General features: G+C 39.9%; 2 protein-coding genes across 2 annotated transcripts; one reads left to right on the top strand and one right to left on the bottom strand.

Moving 5' to 3' along the window:
* Positions 1–412: 412 nt before the first annotated feature.
* Positions 413–11,309, top strand: LOC121639786 (coronin-2B-like). The gene is made up of 13 exons (XM_041985281.1): positions 413–619; positions 935–1,051; positions 2,819–2,968; positions 5,131–5,331; positions 5,410–5,526; positions 6,982–7,086; positions 7,335–7,431; positions 8,981–9,096; positions 9,183–9,273; positions 9,367–9,509; positions 10,662–10,829; positions 10,915–10,983; positions 11,115–11,309. Exons 1-13 carry the CDS (start codon positions 419–421, stop codon positions 11,178–11,180), a joined length of 1,641 nt encoding a protein of 546 aa, XP_041841215.1. The 5' UTR covers positions 413–418; the 3' UTR covers positions 11,181–11,309.
* Positions 11,310–12,862: 1,553 nt separating this feature from the next.
* Positions 12,863–21,424, bottom strand: LOC121639793 (acidic leucine-rich nuclear phosphoprotein 32 family member B-like). The gene is made up of 7 exons (XM_041985299.1): positions 21,250–21,424; positions 19,483–19,632; positions 18,885–19,007; positions 17,103–17,289; positions 16,784–16,881; positions 15,513–15,576; positions 12,863–14,028 (listed from the first exon to the last, which is right to left on the bottom strand). Exons 1-7 carry the CDS (start codon positions 21,301–21,303, stop codon positions 13,955–13,957), a joined length of 750 nt encoding a protein of 249 aa, XP_041841233.1. The 5' UTR covers positions 21,304–21,424; the 3' UTR covers positions 12,863–13,954.
* Between the last annotated feature and the right edge of the window lie 691 nt (positions 21,425–22,115).

Genomic DNA, 22,115 nt, shown 5'->3' with positions numbered 1-22,115 from the left:
ATATCTGAAACTTAATAAATAAGGGGGATAAAGTGCATTTTTGGTGGATTCGGTTTACAGCTGTAGCAAAGTATGAACATGTCAAAAATCAGCTTCTCTTGCAGCGATAATGCCACATTCGGATATTTAATATGGTATGAGTAATATCTTTGCTGTTTATGCATTAATGCGTTAAAAATTAACGTGCTAATTCTACAGATTAATCCCTTTGCAGTAACTAATTTTGACAGCTCCAATCAAAATACCAAAGAAATTTGGTAAATGTCGGCTATAATTTTCACAATGATCTGGCAACCTCCTGAAATGATCTTGGGGCCCCCATGGGAGTCGGGACCCCCAGTTCTAAGGATAACTTGTTGATGTTTAACTGCTAAAACAAAAATCAAAGCGTCCTCCTCTGACGTTTTCAGTCCTCCAGATGTCGTGGCGTTCGTCTTATCGCTGCTCCAAGTTTCGTCTCGTCTTCGGGAAGCCAGCTACCAAGGAGCACAGCTATGATGGGGTGCCAATCACACGCAGTGTCCATGACAACCACTACTGCTCAGCCAATCCCTGCTTCATCGCTGTAGTGACAGAGTGTGCTGGGGGCGGGGCTTTTTTAGTCCTGCCAATCCAACATGTACGTATGTTTCTTTCTGATGAACACAGTAAAAATAAATGACTCATCCTGTTTAAATCTTTTCTGATGTGACAGAAGATTATATCCATATCTTTTTAAGTGTAACATTATGAGCTTTAGAGGTTGATTTTGTAGCCAACAAAGTACAAAGACACATCATTATCAGAATGTTTAACTTGACTTTTATGTAGTAAAAGTCAAGTAGCCTCTCCAAAAATACTTTCCAAATCACCTGACCAAGATTAAATATTTACATTTATTGGATCTGGGGTAGATTTTTTCTTGTATAAATGATAATAACTTGACCTCTTTCAGACGGGCAGGGTGGACCCTCAGCACCCCCGGGTGTGCGGCCACGGTGGCAGAGTCTTGGACATCAAGTGGAACCCGTTTGATGATTACTGCATCGCATCTTGCTCGGAGGATTGCACCGTACGCTATTTATGCTTTCTGTGTGTGCAGTTAGATTTAAATTCTTTTCCTAAAAGGGATGGAAATGGTTTCAGACTCAGAACTCTTATACACCAAGCCAACAAATGCTTGCAAGGACTATTGAAAGATTTGGTTTCCCTTGTGTTCTCGATGCTCTAATGTCATTTCCGGGCTCCAGCATTGTCTTTCTTTGGCTATTTCCTTCGTAGAGTCACTGTTGCACTGTAGAGTCACCATCTCCAGAGTAACAGCTAACTTACAGTAGATGGTCCTAAACAATCTCTTTTGTCATTTCTTCAAAACAAGTGACACTTTTCAGTGCACTTGGAGAGACCTGCTCTGTCTGACATTACTAAAATCTAAAGGATATTCTGCATTTTCATGTTCTACCACCCCCTTCTGCCCTGGTGAGCTGTCATCTTGTGCAGGAGAACAACGTATGTTGCTGGCGACAGCTGGAAGTAGCAACGTGTTCAAGATCTAATTTATTTGTTTAGATGCTGGTGATGGACCCTGCATGGACCAGGGGCTCATTTATCAAGCTTGCGTAGGAACAAAAACCAGCATATGCCAAACATAGTCAACTTTTAGGATTTTATGAAAACCAAACTTGACTGGAAAATGTTCCTACCTCCTCGCAAACTTTGACTACAGGAAAGGGTGATGATATTAATAAGAACCATAACCACTAAAATATGTTCTGTCATTGTGAAACAAAATTTACATGTTATAAAATCCATTCAGCTAAATAAGGTGGACAGTCTGCTGCCAGCATGTCAGAAAGTCATCCAGCAAAGCAGGAGGCTGGAGGTCTAGAAGCAACGCTAATGAAACACACAAGAGGTGGATTTCCTTTTATTTATTCATTCTTACACAATGTTTTTTTTCCCCCCTTTTTTATTGTTGTCCTAATTTCTGTCCAGACGGTCTTTATTTCCTACAACTCCTTGTCCACCTGGTTAATAGCGGTGATTGTGTCCCTCTGTACTGCCCACCCAGCAACTAGAAAGAAATATTATTTAACACTAAATAAACTGCTACCAATCTCAGATGTATCTGTCCATATTTATTTTATAAATTAAAACAAATGACTAAACTACAGGCATCAGTACTGTCATTTAGCAGACACTTTTTTCCAAAGTGATTCATCACTCGGGGAATCGAACTTCAGTCTCCCGCATGTGAGACGGATGATCTGTTTTGCCTTCCTCACTGTGATGACAGCATCTGCCACCTGCTGCCACTATTCTGCCTTTCTAACACAAGTAATGCCCACGCCATGCCCACCAATTAAACATTTTTAGGTTTGTCAGCGTGGTCCATCAGGATCTCAGTCCCACATCCTGAAAAATTTCACTTCTTAACTCTTTTTCCCTCCTGAGCCATCATGGAAATGATGTGATGAATATGTATTACAGGCCTTCACCTGACCATTTATAGTCACCATGTGGGCGTGGGAAGGCGTTCCCTCACGTGCGACCACTTTAGAGTTGATTCTAATTTATGAACGGAAACAGGTGTAGGACGTGTGTGGGCACTCTTTGATAAATCTGAAAGTAGAAGTGCACAGCATTAGCCTTTTGCGCAGCAGATGCCACCTGTAGTTTGCTTTGCTACACACAGTTTGATAATTGAGGCCCCAGGTCTGCATGGACCTGGTCTTACATGTTGGTTTGGTGTATAGACACTTATAGTTATGACTATGATTTAAGGTCTAGGCTCTTAACAAGTACCGTCCACATAATCAGCCTATTTGCTTGTACACAGGTGAAGATCTGGGATATTCCTGCCTGGGGCGTCAAACAGAACATTACCAAGGCCAGGAAGACTCTGATTGGTCACTCGAGGAGGGTGGCGATTATTGAGTGGCATCCTACAGCTGAGAACCTGCTGCTTAGCTCCGCCTATGACTACAAGGTCAGGCGCCTCATTGGTCAGTACCTCAGTCAGCTGAATATATTATCTGAACTCGTGTTAGCGTCATCTTTGTATGGAGGGATCTACAAATCCGTACCTTTTTGACATATTTAGACATTTCTAAAGGCCCAGGGTAAATTTAATAAAAGAATGATATTTTTGTTAAAAACCATCACTTATAGCCACAATGTTAAAACTACTGACAGATAAATGAAATCCCTGTTTCCACTGAGTGACACGTTCTGGGTTGGTACAGTTAGGAATGGCCTGGCCTGGTCAGACGAGTGTTTTCATAGCAATTCTGACCCTTACTATGTAGGCAGGGTTTAGCCCAAATGTCTAGTGTGGCATCACGTTTTTGTATTTGCTCCCACGACGGCCACAGTCCTGCAAGTTTCATTGTTTTCCTGCTCCAACACACCTGACTCAAATGAATGAATCGTGCAGAACTTCATAGCTGTTGGAGCAGGGAAACGTTAAAAACCTGCAGGACTGCAATCTTTTTGGGACCAAATTGAACAGCTCTCTGCTAGTGCAATGACAACAAGGAACAGGCATCTTATTCTTTTCAATGCCGAGTGAACAGTGAAGTGAAACAGCTGAAGTCTAACAGGGTTTCTATCTTCTAGGCTTGTTTTTGTTGCAAGAAGTGATGTTTTTCTACCTCCTAATCAACAAACATTTTTGCATAATGCCAGTAGCTCTGCCCTAACCATATTTTTCTGTTCTCCTGGACTTTCAAAAGCCTAGAAATTGTACAGTTCATTTCAATTGTACGGACCCCTTTTATAAAAGAAAAACAAAAGCCTGTTTCCACCAACGGGTCTGGCTTGGTACAGGACAGTTTGTTGCAGTTTGGTTTGGTAAATCCTGATCTCTGTTGCATTTCCACAGCCAAATATACCCTTTCCTGGTAGGCAGGGTATTGGCTGGACAGAAGGCACCGTCAGTTTTTGAATGTTGAAAAATGTGCACCCACTCAGACTCATGGTGGAAACGGGGCTATGGTGTACCATACCATACCGACCCAAACCATACCACTCTTTGGAAACATAAGTTAGCTCACATCAATGCTGTTTCTTGTAGGAAGCTAGGTGGAGCTAATTCTGTACTGATGGTGCTTGGCTTTGCAAAGGTCTGCAGGAACCAATGTGATCCATCTCTGGTGCAAACATTTGGTCTGGTGTTGAGCTAATTTAGGCTATAAATCAGTCTCAGCTAATGTTAATTCCTTAACTGTTTTTGCTTGTGTTGGAGCAAGGAGTTGCATCAGTACTAAGCTCTATCTGGCCCTGTGTCAGTCATTGGAACTAAAGTGTTTTAACTCTGACACCATTTTAGCCACCATTACTGAACTGGACAAATTATTTGGATCTTCTTTTTTATGAGACCATGAAAATATGTGGTTGGCAAACAGAGGCAACCATAATGTTATTTAAGTCTCCAGAAATAAAGAAACCCAACAAGAAAGACTGTCAGGTTTGCTCCTGAAGACCCGGAAATTCAGCCACACGTAGGACAAATGGATTTGAAAAGAATAAGGTTTATTGAGGACCAGGGGATGGAGGGAGTGAAACCAGTTCTGGTTAGCTGGCGGAGTCAGGCAATCCCAGGTCTGTGAGAGAGAATTCCTGAAATGAACTTCAGACAGGAAGTTTTAGTCCACAAATCCAAAAGACGTAGTCAGGGCAGGCAACGTTCATTCACAGTGAGGCTCAGTGCAGTACTTATCCAGAGGGACAGGCTATTCCGTGGTCATGCGGGCAAGGGTCAATCCAGGCAGGCACTTGAAGGGATCCGGCAGGGGTCAGGCAAAAGAATATCCACGGACGTGACAGGGTCGATGACAAGGAAGTCTGGAACTAGAAATAACTGGATATCACAAGGTAAGTACTGGTGACCATCTGGCAGGGAAGCAGGGAGTGAAGAGAGTTTAAGTAGGGGAGGGAGCAGGTGAGGGAAATGACAATCAGGACAGGTGTAGGAGATCATCCTGATTGCAGCTCTGCAGAGCAGCTCTGCAACATGACAAAAGACACCTAAAATGACCAAAATAAATGTGTATCTGCAGACATGAGTGCTTCATCACAGCAGTGTTATGATGTATTTAAGTAATCCCAGCCTACAGGTCTGACCTGGCTTTATTTCTCATCCTGGTCCAGGTCCTGCTCTGGGATGTGTCCCATTCAGGTGCAGTCATCCGGCATCCCGTCCGGGTGCTCCTCATGCCCGTTCATCACCGTTACCCATCGGAGGCGCTGCTGCTGTCTGTCAGCTTCAACAGTGATGGCAGCAGGCTGGCGGTCACGTCCAAAGACAGACGGGTTCGAGTCCTGGACCCACGGGCGGGAAAGATTTTACAGGTTTCTGTTTGAAGTGTTTGTTTCGCCTGATTGTGTCCTCAGGTTGAGTTTGGAATTACAGAGCTGATGTTTCTGCAGGTGTCCAGCAATAAATCTCACCGGGCCAGCAAGGTTTTATACATCGGAGGGTTGAAGATGCTTCTGTCCACAGGCAGCTCACGCTGGAACCAAAGACAGATCATCCTCTGGGATCCCGTAAGACACATTAATTTATTAAAGTTAAACCTTGATCATCTTCTTTCAGTGGGACATAAAATATGCATGAAATGAAACAGACACATAATTATTCATTTATGAAATTAAACACTTTGGCCACATATTTAAATACACTGGGAAGGATTTCTAAACATTCCTGGAACAATAATCATTTGTCCAGTTTTTTTCTTTTATTAAGTTCACGACTGAAGAGGAAGCAGAATCTTGAGACCCTTCATTTTATCTGTTAATCTAATTAATCAGGTCATGAGTCAAACTATATAGTTTAATATAAATGATGCCCAAAGGTTGGGCCTTAACAGAAGCAGAGCACAGCCATGCTTAAAATGTGCCATGCCTTATCCGGAGATCAATTATCTCTGTGTAACGAAGCTAACTTCTTGTATTAACAAGTTAAATAGGTTATATTGTAATCATGATTAAATCTAAATAAATTAATGCATCCTGTGCCAGCTTGTTTTAAATTTAAGCCGGTGATTAATACTGAAAATGTCAAATTAAAAATTTAAGTGAGCAGCTGGTGGAAATTACTCTGAAATATTGGTCATAATTTCATCTGGCTTGTGTTTTCATTGTAACCATCCCATAAGGTGGCTCTATATCCCCATGCTTTGACAGTGAGATCACTATGTTGGGTTTTACCTCACCAAAAAAACTACATGCTCCAATAAATTTCCATGCAAAACAATTTTATTACAAAAGTTTCAGCACAAGAACATTTAAGTCATGCAAAAAACTCACAAAAAATAATAATATGTACCTAATAAAATCTACTATGCAAGATTTAAAAAGTGTACAGAAAAAGATCGAGAAATACAGGAAAAATAGAAACAAAAATAGAATAAACCTGAGCAACATTAGAGCTTTTGGATGGAGTTTTGTTTGTAACAATACTTTATGCCTGTAGGCGAGTCACTTGAATGGAGCGTGTTGGACATCAGATTCTCATCATGACACATGTGTCACGTGAATGGGGTGTGGATAATTTTATATATAAAAAAGAACGACTCACAACTGCGACTCGGTTCTCATTGTTCATTTAAAAACTCGTTCAAAAGAATAGATTCGTTCATGAACGTCAAGTCTTTATTTTCTAATAACTGGATCATTTATGCTTTCACCTGATATTTAGTAATGACTCCAGTACAGAGTCAATCATCAGGACAGCTGTTTGAAAAGCTGGAGTTACCTGTAATCTAAAAAACCAGATTCTTATTTGAGCTCTCTATAGTAACTGTGGCATCTTGAGCAAACAAAACTAATCTTCTGTTATCAAAATTTAACATATTGATGTGTGCAATAAAGACTAGAACCCTCAACATAATTAGATAAATTCATCACATATTACTAGAAAATAGCTTTGGTTATTAACTCATAATCTCTTAGTTACAATTGCACAACAAATTTCCAACTTCTTTCTCCATTTGTGTGCAGGACGACTTATCTGAGCCTCTGTATGAAGAAGATCTGGACGGATCTGCAGGAGTTCTCTTCCCTTTCTATGATCCAGACACACATATGCTCTACCTGGCTGGAAAGGTTGCTAAATACATACTAAATCCACTATTTCCATGCCCAAGATTATTAAAAACCTGTCTCAGTTATCAGTCGCAAGCAAGAGCAAAAATGTTTGTGAAATGAATACATTTCCACTAGGATTTTAGATCAAACTATTTTTTAATGATTTTTGGCTTCACGAGTTTATATTTCTGTTGCTATAACAACATGAAACACGGGACTATAGAGGCTGAGGGTTGCTGTTGTGTTCTTTTTTTTTTTATTTGTAGGGAGACGGGAACATCCGGTACTACGAGCTGAGCTCTGAGAAGCCTTACATCAGCTTTTTGATGGAGTACAGATCCCTGCTGCCACAGAAAGGCCTCGGTCAGATAAAAACACACATCTGCGCACTGATAAATTATATCTGGGGGGTGGGGAAAATTAAGCTAAGTGTGCAACCATTCATTCAGAAAAAGACCAACCTAGTAAGTTCAGCCAGTTACACCAGTTAGCCAGAACGTTAGACTCGTTTCCACCAACGGGTTCAGATCAGTATGCATGTTCTTTGCATTTCCACAAGCAAAAACTGGGAATAACTGACTTGACCCAAAAGGGTGGAACTTGACACACTGTATTCTGTTAAACGGTTGGAAGAACCATCACTTCCCATGTAACCCGGCAATAAGAACAAAGCTGCAGCAGCACCATGTTTAAATAAGCCGGGTTAGATTTCCGTTGTTTAAAGCCACGTGCCAAGAAGAAAGAACACAAACTGTTGGATGTCCACCATTCCCTCTTTGTTTCTAAGTCTCCTTCTCCTTCCTCATAATTAAAGGAAGGCATCGCTAGCTGATGCATCAATCCTTTTCCTCCCAGGTAAGGGCCTGGTTGGCTGTGGATATGCAACAGAGGTTTACAGAACCAAACCTGCTGTTGGAAATGCGTCTATAAACTTATTAAAGTAGCATCTGACAGTTGGTGGGAGATATCAGGCAGCAAGTCAACAACTGTCCTTGATGTTAATGTGTTGGAAGTGGAAAAAAAGGCAACTGTGCATGTTTGAGCGACTTAAAAAGGGCTAAATAGTGACGGTTAGACAACTGAGTCATAGTATCTCCACAACAGCAGCTCCTGTGGGATGGTCCTGGTCTGCAGGAAGCATGCCTGACCAAAAGTTGTCCCTTTTAGTAGAGACCACTTCCACCAAAGTGGCCCACTGCATGCAGCATTGGAAGGCTAAGGTTTGTTGATGTACATGGGGAGCTAGCTCAAGCTGTCCTTTCTAGGCTAGTGTACCTCAGTAGAAAAGGTATAAGTTAGTATACTACAAGGCTGCTGACCTGTTTCCACCATCCAGAGTATCTACAGTAGACCTGTCAGTGTTAGATCTGGACCATGAAGAAGGTGAGCCGGTGGGTGTAGTGTGATGCTTTGGTCGATAATCTGCTGGAAATACTGCATCCTGCCATTCAAGTGGATGTTACCACCTCCTGAAACATTTTACTTTACCAAATGCGTCCCTTCATGGAAACAGTATTCCCTGGTGGAAGTTTCTCTCTCTCAGCAGGATAATGTGCCCCGCCACGCAACAAATAATCCAAGGATGGTTAGACGACATCAACTTGACCTCCAAATTTTTCAGATCTCCAATCAAAACATTTGTCCATACCTCGAAGGGTCAGGGTTTACTTTGGGACAAACAGGGGGTCCTACTAAGGACTGCGATGGATGGTCGTAATATTTTAGTTGATTGGTGTACAAAGAACAACAACTACCAGCAACAAATGATTGATAAAATATTTGCCATTATTCAGGCATTGTTCTACAACAGTCCTCTATTATTAGCTCAGCATTTCAGACCAGATCCTGAGCCGTGAACATTTCATTGGTTAAAGCAAATTTTACAAATGACTGACATCTGACATCATTTCAGGGGTGATGCCAAAACGTGGCCTGGATGTAAACGCATGTGAGGTTTTCCGGTTTTACCGACTGATAGCCATTAAAGACTTGGTGGAACCACTGTCGATGATTGTACCACGAAAAGAGGTTCTTATGATCCACCCTGCATTTCTCACTAAACACTATCGAAAGCACGTTAAGTCATGTTACTGGGCTCTGCCCTGCCTTTTCAGTCTGGAGTTTTCCAAGAGGATCTTTATCCGATGACCTCTGGAAGTCAGGCGGCCATGACGGCTAAGGAGTGGCTGCTGGGGGTCGACAGAGGTCTGTACCCATCAGTGTATTTAAACCAAAACTGTTTTCAGATGCATGACATGATCTGTGCACCGCAATCAGTCTGTTTCATCTCTCCGTCAGAGCCCGTGTTGATTTCCCTAAAGCCTGAGATTCGAATAGAAAACCCTTACGCAGAAACCCCAGCGGAGAAGGAGCCGGTGCGGTGGTTCCAGATAGCTCCACATGGAGGTGCAGTGAAGACAGACCAGGACTTAACTGAGCAGGTAGATCACCATTAATCTGAGTTTTACATGTTTTTAAGAAGCCTAATGTAAACAGGTGAAGCAAAGGATAAATACGAATAAGAAAACCTTTATTAGTCCCTCAATGGGGAAGTTGCATTGTTGCAACCGTAAAGCAGAAGCATGCAGGTGATGTCCAACAAGAACACAAAGAGTACTATATATATATATATATATATATATATATATATATATATATATATATATATATATATTCAGAAACCAGTCTGGCCAAAGAGAATAAAGTTAATAAAAGACTAAACTACAACAAGTTAAGCTAAATGAGCTAAAATAGACGATGGAGCAGATTTAAATGTACTATAATAAACATGTACAGTATATGCTCTGTACAGTACATAAATACTATGTGTATAACTATCTGCATAGAAATCCTTATTGCACATAATAGCAGAAAATATTGCACAGGTCTAATTTACATGTGTTAAATATTAAATCTGATGCCAACTAATTCATACAAAACACTACAGAAGTTAACATCCATCTAATGAGTCAGCTTAATTAAATGAATACTTTTAAGTCTTGTTTTGTTCGATAATTTGGCTGCATCCAGGAGACAACTTCATGTAGGCCACGTGCTTTACACGAAGGTTAATAGTAGATTATTCCTTGTTCCTTTAGCAATTAAGGGATTGACAAATAGGGAAGACAAACAGACATTTTTGAGCTACAGTGCTCATCAGATAGTTGTAGCTCACATAGAAATATTTTAAAATGAGCCACATCAAGTCTCAGACATGGTTGCAGCACATATAATACCTGAAAATCCTGCTGTTGAGGAAGAAACACTCGTGAACACTTGACATTGAGAAGTCTGAGGAGTGTTATTTGATTTCTGAACATCTTTCTAACTTACTGGAAACTTGTTTTTCTTATTAAAACTGCACACGGAGCGTACATCCGGAGCGTTATCTAGTTATTTATGAATATAAAAAGTAACAGTAGTCATTTTAGTTTTTTTCCCACCTAAAAAATGCAAGTTGAGTTTTTTTGTACCTTTTAATAAATTTCTAAAAGGATTTCACCATAAATCATGGACGATTGATGACACTGAAATCAGTCACATTGTTCAGATTTCATTATATTTTGAAGTACTGTCCTCCTGTCCTGTGTCAGGCCTTCCTGGAGGAGCAGCTGGCTTACCAGGATGCCAAATACCCCAGAGACCTGAGCGATCTGTCCGGCTGGCAGCCAGATGAAACGCAGGTTCCCCTCTGGACGTACTACTGCACCCCACACTGCTGCGAACCTGCAGAAACACCACCACCCACCACTGAGACGGAGGTCAGGCAGAATCTATTTCATATGTACACCCTTGTCTTTGGACGGTGTTCCTCTTCATCTAGCCAGGACCATCTCTTTGTTTCAGCTCCTGCAGGCGTTTTACAGTCAGCAGGATGAGATTAAAGGCTTGAGGGAGGAGCTGCTTCAAAAAGATGTCAGTACACACACAGTACATCATCTCACGATTAAAGAAAAGAAAATTAAACATACTGTAAAAAAAGAACTTGGTAATCCAACAACAGGTTCTTGTGAATGAAAGTAACTCCATTTGTTTCCATGCTGCAGGTGAGAATTATTGAACTGGAACTGGAGATCAAGAACCAAAGGAACAATTTGAGGGCGACCTTTTGATTTTAATCAGGTACATGTTGTGGGAATTCCTGCATTTGTATTCAGTCCAGCTAAAAACAAACTTTGGTTCAAGTTTATAATTTAAATGTGTTTTTAGCTGGGAAAAGCGTGCACCTTTAACCTCAAAATAAAGTTTGTTCAGGTCCTTGTTTCCTGGAATTAGATTGAGTTTAGCTTTATGGCCATTAAACGCTTTCATACATGAACGCTGAACGTTACGCAATAAAATTTGGTCTGGATGTTGTTGCTTTTCATGCATTTACCTCACAATGAGATCAACCAGTCAGGCAGCGGGTGGCACCGGAGTGTCTCCCAGTACACCTTTGGGAAAACTGGGAGACACTGCAGGGGTACACGAGCAAAAGAGAGGGGGATAACTTGTTATATCTTTCTTCCTTAATAGATCTTCTCTTGGCTGGCATAATAAAGTGAGTCAGTACAGGTGGTACCCATGATTAAATGTTTTGTGATTTTGTAGATCTATTGTGATTTGTAAGTTGTACTGAACGTGTAAACGAGTAAATACATTAATGTGCGAATATTTGATGTAAATGAATAATGTGTTTTTTTCTGATTTTCTTTCTTCTGGGGAGCCTTTAAAAGATCTGGCTAGAGATAACAGATGAAAAATGGCTCTTTGGCTAAATCTGGCATATTTTCAAGTGTTCATTTATATATATATATATATATATATATATATATATATATATATATATATATATATAATTCATTCAGAGGGCTGTAGTCCGTCCCAGCAATTATCAGGCAAGGGGCTAGATGTTCTCAGGGACATCCAAACACCTCACAGAATGAATGATTTCCAGGATAAAAATATTGTTTACTTTGCCTGAGTGAATTTCAATAAATCAGAGGTGAAAAATTTAATTTGTATCCTTTAAGATTTTTCCCCTACAGACGATAACACCATGCTAACAAATCCACAGATGTCATTGATCACCCTCAGTAACAAAATCCTTTCTAAACGTTTGCTCTCACATACACTTGCGGTCTTGCTTTGTGAACATTAGGGTCTAAACTTTAAGCAACAGTCAAAAATAAAAACTATTATCAACGTTCTTCTGTAATTAGTAGTTGACTGTGTCATGTTTTCAACCCTAATGAGGGTCGATGAGGCTCTAAAGGATATTTTCCAGCACAATTCACAGATCTGCTGCTCTGGTGGACAACATGCCTGATGGCTGTACATCATTTCACATGTAAGTACAGATTAGTCTGAAACACGTTCCTGAGCAAATCTTTTCATCCGACAGTATCACCACAACCTTGTTTGCATTTTCATGCAATCCGGCCCACTTCTGTTTGGGCTGAGTTATGGTCCAATATGGAGAAATTTCAGCATCTTGGGGCCTTGTTAACCAGTGAATGGGCAAACCTCAAACATTATGACTGGAAGAATGAATCTACAAATACAACCAGCCCACAATGAGCTACTTCTAAAAGGTGGCTGGAGTCATTGTGAGGGAGAAACATGGTGTAGGACACAGAATTATTTGTCTGGGTTCAGGTTACAGAGTAGGAATCAGGCTCCTTGTGGCATTAATTCACCTCTCTAGCTGGTAAACTACAGTTTACATGTTGCCCCTGAATGCAGCAGTAAAGCAGAGGATTCTGGGAAAACACTTGTTAAACGATAAAAGGCAAGAGAGAAGACGGCAGAAGCAAAATGTTAAGATTTTATTTACAAAGTCTTTTTTTGTTTGTTTTTTTTTTTTGGTTTATTGTTTAACTTACAGAAGTAAAAAAAAAAAATTAACAAGGAAACAAACTACCAAGCAGAAACAAATGAGAAGGCAAAGGGAGGGATGAAGAGAGACGGCGTCCCCAGACAACCATACCAAAGTAAACAAAAATTCTCTGAAAAAATATTTCTTTTAAAAAGCTCTGTTGGCAAAAACAAAACAAAAAACAAAACGGAGAAAATACAATCTGCCCTGAGCGCGCTCGGCCGCGGTGGGGGGAAAGGGGGGCTGGAGGAGGGTCTGGTTTAGGAGGATCTCAGATGTTCAACTCAGTGACATCACGATGATGTCAGAGAACATCAGCTGGACAGACGGGAGGAGAAGGAGGAGGAGGATGGTTTGGATGATCCATCAGCCTCTGCAGACAGAATCTGAACTCATTCATTCTCATCTGATGTTATCTGAGCTGCTTTCCTGTAAAAACTGGTGCTTTTCCTTCTTTTTAAACAAGAAATTTGATTCAAAGTTTTAAAGAAATTGTTTTCTCTCCACAGGAAGACAAACAGTTTGGCTTCAGAGTGCTGAAGCAATGTTTTTATCCCGTTAAAAAGTCCTGAGTTTTTATCTCTGAGCCGAGGCTTTATTTAGAAGAACTTTAAATATCCTGCTTAGTTACATGTGTACAAAATCCACTAAAATATGACCATGTGTCACTGATCTGAGTGAAAAACATGCAGATTTTGGGTCGTTTGGTTGCACAAAAGACATTTAATGAGTCACTCTTGGCTATGAAATGAACAACGGGTGCTTCGGAGTTGGAAAGTTAAATGTTTGGTTCCTGAGTTCAGAAAAGTAGACGTGTTGTAATACGAGACAGTTTGGGCTGGTCAGGCGGAGAATTTTAAATCATTAATAGAAGTAGTTTGGATCTGTGAGAAGAAGCTGATGAAGGGTGAGGAGGAGGAGACCAGATTCAGAAATGGGATGCAGCCCACGGGTGTAGGGATAAAGGAGGTAAGGTAGGAGGAGGCTGGGCCAGAGGTCAGAGGGGTTTGCAGGGGCCTCTGTGAACCCTCAATCATCATCTTCATCCTCATCATCGGGGTCCCTCTTTCTCTTCTCTCCTTTAGCTGGAGATGAATCCTCGTCTGCAGAGAAAAAAATAAATTTACCACCAGTTTATCAGAGTTAACCCTTAAAACTTCAGATCTTATTTTAGATTTTTAGTCCGCCTGGTTTTTAAATGTAAAACAGCCTGTAGGAGCTGAAGCTTTTAATCCCAGTCAGCACGCAGACATGCTGTTCTCAGGACAGCCTCAGGTGTCAGATTATGAAGCTAAAATGAATGTATGAATAGATATAGCAGCATAAAGGCCTGACTAGAAGAAGAAAACAGAATTTATTACTAACAGGACTTTGTAGAAATAACACACACATCAGAAGGACCAAGCCTTTTCTCACCTACATCTTCTCTCAAGTCTTGGCTTTAAAGAGGAAAAAATATTAACAATAAAACAAACACAACAGAAACTATTCCCATATTTACACATTTTCCTCATTTCCAGTTATTCCTGCTACAATTTACCTGCTATCCTGACTAAACCAACTCCACCTCAGCTGTTCTTTGGTGCCACCGTGCATCAGAAACGTCTTCTTGGCTTTATTCCAGCCATAGAGGAGCATTATTTTTCTTCTTTTCAGACACACAGAACTTTCTGCTCACTGGTTTTTCTTTGGCTGCTCCTGATTGGACATTACCATCAATCTAAGCTCTCTGATTGGTGGAAAGTTTGACAGGAAGTGGCTTCATCATCATTTCCAGGTCATAATAGAGGTCTCTTAGCTACATAGTAGTGATAGTGATCTTTTTATGATGAAAACGTGATAAATAATGCTTTTATCATGGAGACTCTGAATAAATGCTTCAGGACTGTAAAAAGTACAGGTACAAATCAAATCTACAAGAATGGATTAATTAAGTAAATGTTACAGGTACAAAACACTTGTAACACCTTTTACACGTAAACCCAAGAACCAGATTTCTCTAATCTCCAACCAATCCCAGACAGACAAACATGTCTATTATTAGCTACTTTTGCTAAAGGTTCTTTAACGTTTTCTCTGTAAATCGACTTACTTTTAAGCAGCTATGGTGGCTGGATAGGCTTGGTCAGCTCTCTCTGCGATTGGTTACAGAACTGATGCGTACCTTGAGATTTATTTTGTACCTGCCCTTGTTTTAACACGTGCAAATATAAAGATACAAGCTCGGTCCCTAACCCAGCTCCACGGTTCTCCAAGCTGTTGAATATCAGGGTTTACTGCATGATGTTAATACAAACAGCAAGTATGGAAAAATTCCCGTTAACAACATTATCATTAGAACAACTTTAGATATACTTGTTGCCATGGAAACTAAGGAGGTATCGACACACTATCTGTCGCTGCTAGCAAAAAACCCCTGGCTGTCCCATCCACATATGAGCAAAACAGCTGGATTTTCTGGATATCTAAACATAAGCTGTTTTCCTAAACGTTTGTTTTTGAGGCTCTAAAACTGTTTTCATGTGCAGAAAAAGCCGCATTTTCCTACAAGCTGGTGCCTGGGACTACAGGGGCTATATTTACTCACCTTCCTCCTCGTCTTCATCATCTTCATCTTCGTCACTGTCCAAATCTCCGTTCACCTCTGCATCCTACAGAAACAAACACGAGTTCATTTCATATCAAACCCGACAGGATGGTTGTGGTGGATTTCGTTTTAAAACACTTCTGACTTCCAAGATCACAACTACAGTAAATACGACTGATTCAGGGCTAAAAATGGCCAACACCTCTAAAAAATGTCCCCGTATGGGAGCTTTTAGCTAACAATTTTAAACTTAACCTACACTCACTGGCCACTTTAACTGCTTGTTAACACAAATATCTAATCGGCCAATCAGATGTCAGCAACGCAACACATGTAGTCATGTTGTCATGATGAAGACGACTTGCTGAAGTTCAAACTGAGCATCAGAATGACAAAGAAAGAGGATTTAAGCCACTCTGAGCATGGCGTGGTTGTTGGTCTGAGTATTTCAGAAACTACTGATCTACTGGGATTCTCACACACAACCATCTCTATAGGGTTTACAGAGAATAGTCTGAAGAAATATCCAGTGAGCAGCAATTGTCTGGACCAAAAACAACAACTTGAAGCAGATGGGCTACAGCAGCAGAAGACCACACCGGGTGCCTCCTGCCAGCCAAAACTGAGGTCACAATTCACATAGACTCAACACAACTGGACAACAGAGGCCTTGGATCAAAGCTTCAGGCTGCTGGTGGTGTAATGGTGTAGGGGATATTTTCTTGGCCCACTTTGGGCCTCTTAGTACCAACATACCATCTTCTGATGCTACTTCCAACAGGATAATGCACCATGTCACGAAGCTCAAATCATCTCCACCTGCTTTCTAGAACCTCAGTCCAGCAGAGCAGCTTTGAGATGTGGTGGAACGGGAGATTCTCATCATGGATGCAGCCGACAAACCTGCAGCAGCTGTGTGATGCTTTCATGCTGATATGGAGCAAAATTTCTGAGGAATGTTTCCACCAGCTTGTTGAATCTGTGACACTAAGAATTTAGGCAGTTCTGAAGTTATAAGGGGTCAAACCTGGTACAAGAAGGTGGACCTGCTAAACTGGCCAGTTAGTGTATGTTGCAACAGCAGAGGAAGCAACAGTTTTAGGCAAAAAAAAAAACAAAAAACAAATACAAAACATGATTTTTTTCCAGGAAGATATAGAACATCAAACAGCAGGATGCTTCATCAGAGACGTCTTTGTTCACTTTGATCCGGTACTGCTGCCAGATAGCAACAGTTTCCGTTTGATTCTGCATAAAAGCTCAAAACTAACCTCATCATCACCACTGTCTTCATCGTCATCATCATCTTCAGCCACCACGTCTTCTTCATCTTCCTCTTCCTCGTCTTCAAAGTCCTCTGACTCCCCCTCTGAGATACAGTAATATTTTGTTAGCCTCACAGGAAAAATGTTTTAAGGTTTTATAGTGAATGATGCACAATCAATTATCAATATTAGGCAAGTACAGTTAGACAGATACCAGTTTGGCCTAACCATGACTCAGCCAATTAGGCTGACGATTTGTAGAAGTAACTGGAAACAGAAGTTTAAATAAATGTGTTTGTTTTGACCTAATGCCATGTCAATTCACCTTCCTCGTCCTCATCCTCCACCCCATCTCCCTCTCCGTCAGAGTCGGACGCCTCGCAGTCATTGATGTCATAGCCGTCCAGGTAAATGAGCTGGGGGAGGAGCTTGAAGATGGAGTCCCTGTACTCGGCCAGGTTTGTCACCTCACAGTTAAACAGGTCCAGACTCTTCAGCTGAGGCAGCTTTTTCTGGAAAACATAATTTTTCACAGATAACTGATCAAGTCTTTAAAATACACACGAGAAAACAACAACAAAAACAACAACAATAATAATAATAATAATAAAATAGATTGAGATAATTAGCAACAGGCATGTAATGGATAAAACTACCAGCAGGTGGCGCAAATTCTCCAAATCATGTTGAACTATTTAACCAAAAAGACTAACAGGAAACCGGCTCTACTTTGTGTTGCACATCTGGATTTTTGTTTGGATCCAATGAAAATTCACCTACAATGAAACTAGACACTATTGAGGAAAAAGACAGATACTGGTTTGTCCCTTCTGGGCTGCTGTAGAAACAGGAGATCTAATACCATGGACATGTTACCCAGCAGCATTTCTGCATATCAATAGTTTATTTTAATTGAACAAAACCACAACTTTTCTATAAATGTACGTTTGAATATTATAAATATCTTCTTATTGTTCCTCCTGAATATAAGACACCAAAACGATCACATCTAATATTTTCACCGTATTCATCTTTATCCTGGAACTTCTATCACATGATAATCAATTTGTTCATTTTTTCAAAATCTGACATTTTTGTTCATTATGTTGACAAACAATCAGAATATTTGAGCTAACATCCAATTTAGATGGTGAAGGAGCAAATCTTTAGCCATCTAAACATTTAAACATTAATATAAATATACACCCCTCAATGGCCCGTAGGTTTTAGATGTTTCCAGCTCAAACACACCTGACTCAATTTAAATGGCTCCAACAGCTTGTTAAGTTCTGTATAAGGATCCATTAATTTCATTCAGGTGTTGAAGGAGAGAAACATCTAAAAGCAGCAGGACAGAGGCCCTCGAGGACCAGAGTTTAAGCCCAGTGAATGAGTCTGTGTGCGTTGTAAAGCCAAGCTGCTGTTCCAGCTGGAACAGACCACTGAAATCTAGTTTCTTCCTCTATATCCTGACTTCTTCTGTACAGTCCTTGGCTCGATCGATTGGAGATCATATAGTCTATTTAGGATTTTACAGTGAATTACTATAAGTCATTGCAAAAGACAGGATGAGACGAGGCCACAGTCCTTGTCCCAGTGTGAGCATGTTAATTATTCCTAGACGTAGGTCCAACACTGCTATGATTAGTGAGGATACATATGGAGCTGATATTGAGACGTGTTTTGTAGGTTGTTTCATGGTATCTGAAAGTGTGAAAACAAGTACAAGTGTTTACTATGTTCGGCTACGTGATCACTAACTGGTGAGCTGTCTCTACAGTCACACTTCATATTCATACAGCCGGTGAAACTGGCTCTATATTGGCTCTATATAAAGCTAAATTGAATAGAAATGCATTACGACATCTGACATTCAGACAGGAATATAAAAACTGGAACACAAACTTCATACCATAAAGGGTTGATGTGTAGTGGTAGACGGAGTTTGTCCTAACACACCAAATGAGATCATTTCATTTAGCTGGTGGCAAACTGGTACCATTTCTAACAATAACATTAGAGCTTGATGAGTTACTAGTTACTTTGTCTTTATAAAGCCTGAGGCAGAATGCGTCTACCCCACCAGTAATCATCTCACTCTACCCACCAGCGGCTCCAGCGTGCTGATGTCTTTAAACTTGTTCCCGCTGAGGTTGAGGTGCGTTAGATTGACAAGGCGCTCCGCCAGGACCTCCAAACCGCCTGATATCCTGTTGTCACTCAGCTCCAGCTGCAGAGAGGGGAAAAAGAAATGATCAAACAGAGGAGAAAAAAGATGAATGAAAGCCAACAGAAAGCCTGAAATCATCATATATATTTTATAAAAGTCAGTATCATGGAGGGAAAACATAGTGCCACATCTGTTTAGCTTGCAAAACACAAAAGGAAATGTTTTGTATGTAAATTAATTATGAATAAAAAAACAACACATTTTTAAAATTTTGGGGGGAAAAAGAAAAAAATTCAAATGTTGTGAATGGCTCAATTAAAAACAAAAGAATAATCAAATGTAAAAAACAGTAGTCTTTGATTTTTGTATTAATCAACTAATGTTGCAGCTGCTACTGTCAAATATTGATAATAATAAGTAGCACATATTCTGAGGATGGAAACAGAAAACAAGTTATATAAGGAAGCCCATATTGAGCAGCCATGTTTGTGAAAACCTGAAAGTGCTGAGTTAACAGGTTTTTTTTATTTAGCACCTTTTTCAGTTTGCCCAGTTTGGGGATGTCTGCTACACTGGTCAGGCCGACATTGATGAGGCTGAGCAGCTCCAGATTTGAGAACTCCCCTGTGATTCCTTCAATCTTTCCCTCACTGGAACGACAGTTGTCCAGAACCAGCTCTTGGACCTGAGGGGGAAGAATCAGAAACTGATTGATGCAACAGGTGAGCAATCAATTCTCCGACCAAATAACTAAAAACACCCCATTTTATAGTCCTAAGCTGTCGCGGTTCACATCTTAACAGTTTGAGCAGTACATAACCATGACACAAAACTGTGTTTCTTCATGACACTAATTTCTTGATCCAATTCTGGTGTAACTGTGACTAATTCTAACAGTCATCCAAGTTCTCACCTGCCTTTAACTATTCATAGTACTATTCAGTCAATGAGTCATACAGTACCCCCCCCCCCCCCACACACACACACACACACGAAATGCATTAGAGTATTTTGTAATAAATTACAAATGAATGAAAGGACATGCCAGATGAAGCCCTAAATTAAGTTATTTCTATGTTACATTGAACTAATAACCTATTATGCATTTTTTTTTATTTGACCATTTTTATACATGATAATTATTACATTTATTTAATTATTTAAAAACTATTCTCGCACTTAACGTATAACACTTTGTTGGATGCACCCTAAATCAACAAAAATGAAAGCCAGCGGCTCACTGCTAGGACACTAGGAAGCTCTTCAGAGAAACGGAATGCTGACCAGTTTCATGTTGGAACGGTTCCCGGCAACGGCTCTGTTTGTAAACTCCCAACACACGTGACGCTACAAAGTTAGCAGCGTGTGTCACGTGTGCCTGTTATCTCTGTTAACCGTTCTTCTGCCGCTCCTTAGAAGCAACGGATGATACGTTTCCCCATGCGAAAAATAGCCGAAATATTTCTAATTTTGAATGCTCAACGTTGTCGCTCATAGAAAGAATATGAGGAGTTAGCAAATTTAGCTAGTGCTAGCATGCCGCTAGCTAAGCGCCCATAGCACATTATGGACGTAGGGAGACAAGTCTTAGGAAAAGCGCCGATATACTAATTTTGCATTTAAACCTGTCTGCTGAGCTTAATGAAACTAAATAAACTCTAAATAAATGTAAACCTTGAAAAATGAAAGTTTAACCCTTGTTCTTGTGCTAGACTAGCAACTACATTTCGTGCTGTAGGTGGATAAAAGACTAACGTTACCGTTGCCTTAATATGTTCATAGTTAAAGAATTTTATTGGAAAGAAAGGAGTATGTTGTTTACTCAAAAAATGCAAACGATTTCCGCAACGCACACAAGCTAGAGTAAGAGATATTAGCCAGGCCCAGCAAACACGGATGTTAAGTTTTAGTCCCCCAATAGAAAGCTTGTATATATGTTCATTGGGTTTTTTTGGGGCAAAAAGAACTTATTAGTAGTCATATTATGTGAGTTAAATGGACACAATTAATGCAATAGCACAGTAAACAACTGCGTAACTGCACGTTTGGTTTTTGTTTTTTTTACAAGCAACTGAGACGATTTTGTCCGACAGAAATCAATAGAGGTGTTAAATAGCACTTCTTAACAACGTATTTTTTACATTTACATGAACTAAAAAGGTAATATATGTGGCAGAATTAACATTTTGCCACTTTGCAGTGCAAGTAGATACGCTGCCATGTGCTCGCCACCCCTCCTCCTGCCGGTCAAGTTTACACTGCAGCGACAACGATAAAGAAGAAAATAAACTGGAATATTTACCTCTGTTGGTGACCGGTGCCTCAGTTCTAAAGAAACTCTTTTCTTCATGTCCATTTTTTCAGATTTTGGCCTAAATTTGCGTCTCTATGATCCTAAAAACTTGTTTGTTCACGATACCGTGTTCAGCATCAACACGCGGAACCAGTGTGAAGTTAGCAAGCGTTGAAATCGATCACTTCCGGATAGGACTTCCCAAATAAAACTCCCATGGGGCCCAATGGAAAGAATATTATGGACAATATGCGTTTTTATTTCAATTTAAGGCCATATTAAATGTACTGTGTTAATTTAAGTAATTTTATTCATACACAGAAAGCTCATAATTAATATTTTTAACATTATTTCATCATTGATACTTATTGTGAAAGAAATATAATTTCCGATGCATTTTCATTTTTTCTACCTTGACGCGAGATAAGGACGTTCTAATAGCGTATGTGAAAAGTGGGTCAAGTCGTTTGTTGCTTTTAATTGCCCTCAGAAATATCACATTTTGTATGTGGATACAGATAAACGTATGTAAGAAATGCAACATAGCAAATGGATTAAACTAATTAAATCCCTTAACATAAAAATGTTGTTTTTTTTATAAGTACAGATATTGCATTATTAAATTACATTTGCAAGTCTTCTAGGTGGATTTCTTATTATTTGTAATTTTACTGTATTAGATCGTTCTTAAATGAGATTAGCGATGTGATCTATGATAAACGAAGAACAGAAGAAGTTGCAAATTTCCCCCTTCAGTTTATTAACATTGTTATCTGAAGATATAAAGTAATTATATTATGCTTTAATTTTTTTTATTAATAATCTACATTTTGTTTGGATATGTGCCTTTTAATGTTGACATTAGAAATTCCCAC

This window comes from Melanotaenia boesemani, chromosome 5 (assembly GCF_017639745.1).
Source record: "Melanotaenia boesemani isolate fMelBoe1 chromosome 5, fMelBoe1.pri, whole genome shotgun sequence".
Classification (NCBI taxonomy): domain Eukaryota; kingdom Metazoa; phylum Chordata; class Actinopteri; order Atheriniformes; family Melanotaeniidae; genus Melanotaenia; species Melanotaenia boesemani.
This window is presented reverse-complemented; position numbering and strand designations above follow the sequence as displayed.

Coding starts and splice junctions, on each gene's coding strand:
- LOC121639786 (XM_041985281.1), top strand. CDS start 419: ATGTCGTGGCGTTCGTCTTATCGCTGCTCCAAGTTTCGTCTCGTCTTC. Junction 2,969..5,130: donor GCTCCGCCTATGACTACAAG/GTCAGGCGCCTC, acceptor ATCCTGGTCCAG/GTCCTGCTCTGGGATGTGTC. Junction 10,984..11,114: donor AGGAGCTGCTTCAAAAAGAT/GTCAGTACACAC, acceptor TCCATGCTGCAG/GTGAGAATTATTGAACTGGA.
- LOC121639793 (XM_041985299.1), bottom strand. CDS start 21,303: ATGGACATGAAGAAAAGAGTTTCTTTAGAACTGAGGCACCGGTCACCA. Junction 19,008..19,482: donor AACTGGGCAAACTGAAAAAG/GTGCTAAATAAA, acceptor CCCTCTCTGCAG/CTGGAGCTGAGTGACAACAG. Junction 15,577..16,783: donor AAGACAGTGGTGATGATGAG/GTTAGTTTTGAG, acceptor TTGTTTCTGTAG/GATGCAGAGGTGAACGGAGA.